Source organism: Eurypyga helias, unplaced genomic scaffold, assembly GCF_000690775.1.
Source record: "Eurypyga helias isolate BGI_N326 unplaced genomic scaffold, ASM69077v1 scaffold22228, whole genome shotgun sequence".
In the NCBI taxonomy this organism is placed as follows: domain Eukaryota; kingdom Metazoa; phylum Chordata; class Aves; order Eurypygiformes; family Eurypygidae; genus Eurypyga; species Eurypyga helias.
This window is the reverse complement of record NW_010265261.1, coordinates 13,149-20,503: the sequence shown is the minus strand read 5'-3', so window position 1 is coordinate 20,503 and position 7,355 is coordinate 13,149. Positions and strand designations below refer to the sequence as shown.

Below are 7,355 nucleotides of genomic sequence, written 5' to 3'. Positions count from 1 at the left end.
TGAAATCCCAATTTAACTATTTCAATCAGCCTAACACACTGCCACCAAAAAATATTGTCTGTCTGGAGCCTGGCTTATGAATTCTGTAGCTTCGGTCTGCCTCTGCTTCAAAGCTGCTCAGGGCACTGGCATGTCTCCTTGAGTTCTAACAAGAAACACAGAGAACAGCTGCGAAGAAGAGTCTTGTGTGGTCATCGGGAGGAGGAGGAGGCGGCAGAGAAGCGAGTCTTTGGCAGCTCTGGAGCTTAATGTGCTTTAGGCTGACTTTGAAGTTGTTCACAGAAATAATGATAATAGTAATAACAAAAAAAGGTCTGCAATTCCCTAACTGTCCATAGAAAATTCTTGCCCTCCCTTGTCTCTCCACTCCCCTCCTAGATGGCGGCAAGGACACGCGTCTCCCGGTTCACATTTCGGTGTCGGCGGGGCTGTGCTGCCGGGCTGAGTGGCCGTTTTTGGAGGACGCTTGGCCGGTCCCGTTCTCCTGAGTCCCACCGTTGAGGTTCGGCTTCTCTGAGAGGTCGGGTTGCTCTTGGGGGGGCATCATCAACATCGTGTTTCCCTGGCTACCGTTTTCCGTGTAATATGGGTCTTCAGCCTAAACAGGTACATAAATAACAAAGACAGAGTTAGGGAAGGGAAAGGGTTGACAGCAACCGGCTTCGATTGCAGGCAGTGGCTTGGCTGGCTGCCTGCGCTTCCTGAGCAGGAGATGCAAACAACTGCAGGCCTGGGAACCTGCTCTGGCTGCCGAGGAGGGGCACAGAGGGCCTGAGCCACGCCGTGGCAAGACGAAGCAAGAAAACCAGGGAGGAACTGTGGATTTTATTCCTGGACCTGAAAAGAGAAGCCGTCAGGTTTTATTGTTTTCTCATAACCCGTTTTTGGAGCTGACCCTGCCTTGGGTTTGCAAAGCTACCCCATGACAGGCCACCTCTGCTTCCCAATTTGACCAAGTAAGAAGCACTGTTGAATGAAATCTATGAAAATTGCCTTTTTTTTGCTTTCCCTGCTCTTATTTCTTTCACCCTGTAAATAGATATACAGCAAGGTGCTAGCAGAAGTGCAGGATTGCACTCCAGCAAATGCACAGAGGTGCTGCGTGGCCTGTTACTGCTGTTGCTAGAAGGAGGGACACAGGGCAATAACAACGCAATGGGTGCTGGGGTCCCGGGCTACGGGTGTCGACTGCCAGCTGGGAGCAGACAGCCCCGCTTCTGCCCTGCTCAGCAGCATCCAGCACGCACGGCAGCCTGCCCAGCTCCCCCCACCCCGTCACTTTGCTCAGCCCCTTTGCTGACCCCCTTGTCCGTGGACACATCTCCCTTGGAAGCTGGATTGACACTGCATTTACATGGGCAGCTCCCAGCCATGCATTTACATTCCTTTTCAGTGGCTGCCAGCATCCAGGAGACAGTACCCAGAGGCAGTGGGCTCGAGAGCAATGTCCCTGCCTCTGACACAGGCACTTCCCATCTGCATGTTTTGGGAGCATCCTTTCTGGCAAGGAAATAACCTAATGGCTGCCCAGGACACAAGTTTTTATGTGCCCATGGCAGTGATGGGGGAAAAGCATGGCCTGTCCTCACTTTTCAGAGGGCTCACATCCCCAAAAGTCACTGGCAGGGAAGAATCCTCAGCGGTCAGCCTGCCTGGAACAGGAAAATGGAAATAGCAAATGTTTTTGTGGATGCCCCATCCCTGGAAGTGTCCAAGGCCAGGCTGGATGAGGCTTGGAGCAACCTGGTCTAGTGGAAGGTGTCCCTGCCCATGGCAGGGGGTGGGACTGGGGGGGCTTTAAGGTCTCTTCCCACCCAAACCATTCCATGATCCTATGATTCTTGATATATTTTATCACCATCGCTTGTTAAGTGAGGGGAGAAATAGCCTTTATTACACCATTGGTACAAGAAAGACATACAACTCAAACGCAGCAAATGGAGAGTTAAAGTGTGTCCCTTTTAATAACAAATTTGTAAGGTTTTGGTGTCTCTGGAGGGGTCTTGCTGGATGAGTTCTTACTGCTGAGCAAAAATAAGTGTTAGACCTAGAAGCACAAGTGAGAAAGGGGCGGTTTTCCCACAGGAGCAATCAGCTGAGAGTTAATTTTAGAAGGCAAGAGAGGTGTCCCTTCACCCTGTACAGTCTGCCCTCCCTGCTGCTGCCCTTCACCTCGCCCAGGCTGACCCAGCCCCGGGTCACAACGTCCCATGTGCCAGCCGAGCCGTCCCCTCAGCCTGGGGACACGCGCACAGGCTGAAGGCGCTGAGCTGTGGGGTGCAGAGCAGCCCCCTCCTCTCCCACCTGGGCACCCCCTGGCTGCTCCGGCACGGCCTCTGCCGCCGGCTCCTCTACCCGCTCCTCTGCCATCTGTAAGCACTAACCAGCCTCTCTCCCGCGGGGCTCCAGCTCCGCCGCTTCATCAGGAAATATCCAGCCAAGCCCAGGAACGCCAGCAAGAGTCCAGATGTGACCAAGGCGATCAGGGTCTTCTGAGAAAAGTCCTGGTGGTTCCTCACGCTCCCCCGTTTAACGGATTTTATTCCAAACTGGAAAAAAACACCAAAGAGAGCCAGGAGTCTGACAAACAGGAAACATGTGCATCTGCTGAACAGGCACCAGGCTCTAAAACAATGCTGCTCTTCACCTCCTTGTTAAACCACGTAAACAAAGCTGGGCTTTGCTGCCCAAGCTCCGGAGCTCCGCACTTGCCCCATGAGCTCTCACATCCCCACAGTCTCATTTCCATCCATTTCTGCGGCACGGGGAAATGGTCTCCCTCGAACGGGAGCGCTCAGGCCCTGGGGTTGAGAGCATGCATCTGCCCGGCTGAAATGCCTCCGTGCGCGGCGGCTGCGGCTCTGTTGGCTGCCAGTTATATAGGCACCCGCAGCTCCGCTTTACAAGCCGATGGCAGCCTCACTGGAGTGCTGGGAGGAGGAATTAATTAATGTCAGCGTGGTACTTAGAAGAAGCAGAGTGCCAGTTACATCCTAAGAGTTATTGCTGGGGCCTAGTCCTTTTTTAAGAAAGCACTACAGTATTTTGCAGTAACTATTCCAAGCATTTCTGCCTTCAGTGGTTGTCTTAGTGCCCTCACGGTGCACCGCTGCCGCGCTGCACGTCTGGAGGTTGGCTCCAACCATCTCACGTGCCAACGCTCAACAAATGCCGCCAAGACGGAGGCAGGTTCAGGTCTCAGCCATCCAAAAATCTCTATTCTGCAGCCACTCAGCCCATCCATTTTCTCAGCTGAATTTGCTCAAGGCATTTACCTTCTCCCACTGAGACTCCTGAAGCATATCTGGAGCAGGATCTGCAAGGTTGAAAACAGGAGAGGTGCGTTACGTAGAGGGTCACGCTAATGCCAGCACCGAAGAGCCCGGTCGCTGCTGAGCACAGAGGAGCCGTGAGCCTCTTCACTGCTCTGGAGGCAAAGCCATGGCTCTGCGGGTCTAACAAGACCCCAGAAAGAAGAGCAGTAGTTGCAGAGACAAGTCTCCTCCCATGCTACAACCCAGGATTTGTGTTCCACGGCCTCTCCCCACAAACAGTCCCCTCTGCCATCGCCCACATCAGCCATTACCCAGCGGCATCAAAGGAATTAGCCCACTGACCTCTCTCAGTGGCGAGGATGAGGAGCAGGCAGTCACGGTCCACCTCGGATTTAGCGAGTTTGATCTGGCAGGGGGAGGGAAGGCGGAGGGCGCTCTCCTCACATATTGCACTCCACAAGTCCGATCCCTTCATCTCTAAAAATTGTTTCTGCAAAAGTTTCCAACAAACAGCCGTTGAACCAACCCAACCGACTAATTCTCCATCTCGGCTGTGGTACTACCGGTGGTGCTGTGCATTCACCCTTTGTGTTTCGGTGGCTCATCTGTGCTGTGCGGAACTGAGCAGAAGCAACAAGTGGCAGCGTCGGGCTGGGTGTCAGCCCTCCACCACCCACCTGCCCACTGCTTTGGGCCCCAACACCTAGAAAATGGAGATGCTTACTTCTCGTTTCTTAATGAGGTTAAATTAAACAAAGGTATTTTTAGCAACCCTTGCAAATGACATTCAAACAGAGCTAAATTTAAGGTCTGAATTGCATGGCAAGTCCCTCCGATCTTTGGACTGAAAGAGACGCCTGAAGAGCCCTATTGTTTCACAGGCCCAGGCTGGGGCTGGGAAAGGAGGGAAATAACAAAGAAGCATTCAGCCTTCCTGTTTAGGAAATGTCTTCAATGTTTTTCCTGGGTTGCTGATCAAAGGGTAGGCAAAAAAATACCAATTTCTCACATTTTATAGCTGAACCGACTCTTGGGTGGAAGAGGAAGAGGAGTGAGGAGCTGCAGCCTTTCCCTTCTGGGGGCCAATTTCTGTATGACAGGATAGGCTTTCTCCTCAGGTCTATTTTCAGGCACAGTCGGGCTTGGAGACAGAGCCCACAGTTGCTAAAAGACGTTATCAGCTTCCCTAACATCCTCCCAGCTGGGGACACGCATCTGAGCTGTGGCCATGCCCATCCCCTCGAGACAGAGACCCGCTCCAGCTGAATCCCCTGTCCTGCCCCTACCCTCCGCTCCCTCCCTGGAGGGACCCACCAATGCAGGACTGTGAAAGGGGAGAAAACCCTCCTGTCTTGCAGCGTTGGGCAGCTCAGGGCCTTCCTCTCTTTGCCTTAGAATTGCCTCAGTATTGTGCTGGGATCGCCACATCCTCTTAGCTTACAAAAACACAGAAACATCCATGGGAGAATAACAAACAAATCATTTTCAGCTGTTTCTATAGAGTTTGGCTTGGGGTGAGAAAGGCCAAGATGGAACAAGAGACCCAAGAATGTATTTTCCTTTCTGTGCTGTGGAAAGAACTCATCGGAGTATCAGAATTTCCCTTTGCAATTAGCAGCGCTGGGTGCCAGCGCATTGCTCACTTGCTTTGGGAAAGGCCAGCAGGAAAGCGAGACACGGCACGGTCCCTCCTATCTGCTCTCCTCGCAGATGCTCTTATCTGGTTCCCAGGTTCAGCGGCTGCTGAGCCGGAGCTGCTTTTTCCCCACTCAATGATTAGTTGAGGTGGAGGCATGGGAGACGTCTGCTGTGGGGGGAGAGCTCCCAGAAAAACATAATGGGAAGTGGGGCTGTTGGATTTGTTTCACATGGAGGGAGGGTTAAGAGTGCGTGCAATGAGATACGACTGTAGGATATTCTGCGTGTTATATATGCATCCACATACGTGTGTGCAGGTATGTAATGCATAATGTCTGTAAGCCCTGTGCCCAGGAGGTGCCGCTTCCCACTAGATGGCATCTGAGGTCGGCATCATAGAATCATAGAATCGTTTGGGTTGGAAGGGACCTTAAGGACTATCTAGTTCCAACCCCCTGCCATGGGCAGGGACACCTTTCACTAGACCAGGTTGCTCCAAGCCTCATCCAGCCTGGCCTTGGACACTTCCAGGGATGGGGCATCCACAGCTTCTCTGGGCAACCTGTCCCAGTGCCTCCCCACCCTCTCCGGGAAGAACTTCTTCCTGATGTCCAATCCAAACCTCCCCGCTTTCAATTTAAACCTGTTACCCCTCGTCCTGTCACTACAGGCCCTTGTAAAAAGTCCCCCCCAGCTTCCTTGTAGCCCCCTTCAGGTACTGGAAGGCTGCAATAAGGTCTCCCCGGAGCCTTCTCTTCCCTATTAATTCTTGCTGAAGTGCAGTCCCTGTAAGCAGGAGCAAGTCTAAATACCATTTCATCGCCGATTTGAAGAGAAAAGCCAAGGAAGAATTCCCTCATCCTACGTGGTGGCAGCATAGCTGACCGGCAGAAAAATGAATCACTGCCATTTTATAGCCAGGGCATTGCCAAACCTGCCATCCCACAAGGTCCAGCACCGTCTGGCCTCTGCTGGAGGTTGTACCTCCTGCGTGAACAGTTTCCTTCCTCCCACCCACAACAGTGTCTCAGCCAGACCTTCTTCTGTTTTTATAAATGCTCTGGTTGTGGTGCACGGGTCCAAGGGCAGTTACAGAGAGCCTGGGATTCCCTCAGGAATTGGTGCAGAAGGGGACCCGTGCTCCTTCAGATGCCCTATTTTCTTTCCTAGGGCAGTTGGCATGACAAAAAAAAAGGCGACCGCCTTCCCAACAGGGAAGAGGAAGAAGAAGAACAAAGGCAATTTCCCGTCAGACGTGGTGGGAGATACTTTAGAAGCTAAAACGACCCCAGAGCATAATCCTGAAAAAGAAGGTTTTATGCAACCAGGAGGCGGCATTTCCCCTGGGACTGCTGTGATGGTCCCTTTGGGATCCTCCTGGGACTGCTGTGATCACCCCCACCTCCGTCAGTTTGGCACACCTCAGAGGCTGTGCCCCAGGGATAATGGTGTGAGCTCCCACCCCAAACCGACCCCCAGGTATGGTGGGTGACGCCGATGCTGCAAGGAACCTGCCCTCAGCTGTCTGCTTACAGCCCCCTCCTCCTGCGTGTCCCCCTCCCCTCAGGGACACATGGCCACCCCGGTTGCAACTCACGCAAGTGCTGGGCTCTTTGAGCTGCAGACAGACGGCTCCAGTGTCACCCACTTCTTTGACATTATGGCATGAGATGTTCTGGAAGGGAAAAAAACCACAGTGGTGGTATCAGCAAAGTGCTGGGGGGCTGTGAGACAAGTCCAGCCTCCTCGTGATCCCACATCCACAGCTGCATCCTCACCTTCGGGCTGTTCCCGGCTGTGTGCAGTGGCGTGGTGGCAGTCGAGACAGGAGAATGCCCCGAGGTGACAGGAGAGCTCGTCAGTGCCAGCGTGGACCCCAGGGTTTCTGCCATCGTGCTGGGTTGTGTCTCTGGGATCTCGGTCGTGGAGACCCCTCGGCTGACGTGGTTTGCATCCATGGGGGTGCCCAGCAGCAGCGGGGGGGCTTGGCTGGGCTGTGGGGTCGTCCGCTTGCTGCTGAGCCCTAGGGAGGTGGGGCTGGCTGCCAGAGACTCCAGCGCAGCTTCGGGTTCTGAAGAAATGCAGTGAAAAGGATACGTGAGGAAAGCTTAAGTCCTCTAAAATCTACGCATGGCATTGCGATGACTGAAGTACAATATTGATTTGTCATAGCCAGCGGTACCAGAACGTGTTATTGGCTGTGTAAGAAACGCGCATTAGACTTGCTTCAGTTACCTAATTGTTACATGCGCTTCGTAATCTGTTTACAATGGGCTAATTTCCTGGGCATACGCTGCACCACAGCAAGGATGCCATTGCACGACCCCCCTTGCATCACCCTCATCTCCCCCTTGACCCAGAGTCTTCCAAAAGAAAGAGGCCGGAAAGGCTAGAAAGCTGGGGGAGGTGGAGTTTTTACAAGGGCCTGTAGTGACAGGGCCC

At 53.2% G+C, this 7,355-nt stretch overlaps 1 protein-coding gene across 1 annotated transcript in view; it reads right to left on the bottom strand.

The window, feature by feature from the left end:
* Nucleotides 1–406: 406 nt before the first annotated feature.
* Nucleotides 407–7,355, bottom strand: part of CD34 (CD34 molecule) — a 12,658-nt gene continuing 5,709 nt past the window's right edge. The window contains exons 3-8 of the mRNA XM_010156681.1: nucleotides 6,692–6,975; nucleotides 6,511–6,588; nucleotides 3,618–3,765; nucleotides 3,276–3,316; nucleotides 2,385–2,549; nucleotides 407–598 (exon numbers count right to left, since the gene is read on the bottom strand). Of these exons, the coding sequence (XP_010154983.1) occupies nucleotides 407–598; nucleotides 2,385–2,549; nucleotides 3,276–3,316; nucleotides 3,618–3,765; nucleotides 6,511–6,588; nucleotides 6,692–6,975 (908 nt within the window). The remainder of the gene's footprint in view (nucleotides 599–2,384; nucleotides 2,550–3,275; nucleotides 3,317–3,617; nucleotides 3,766–6,510; nucleotides 6,589–6,691; nucleotides 6,976–7,355) is intronic.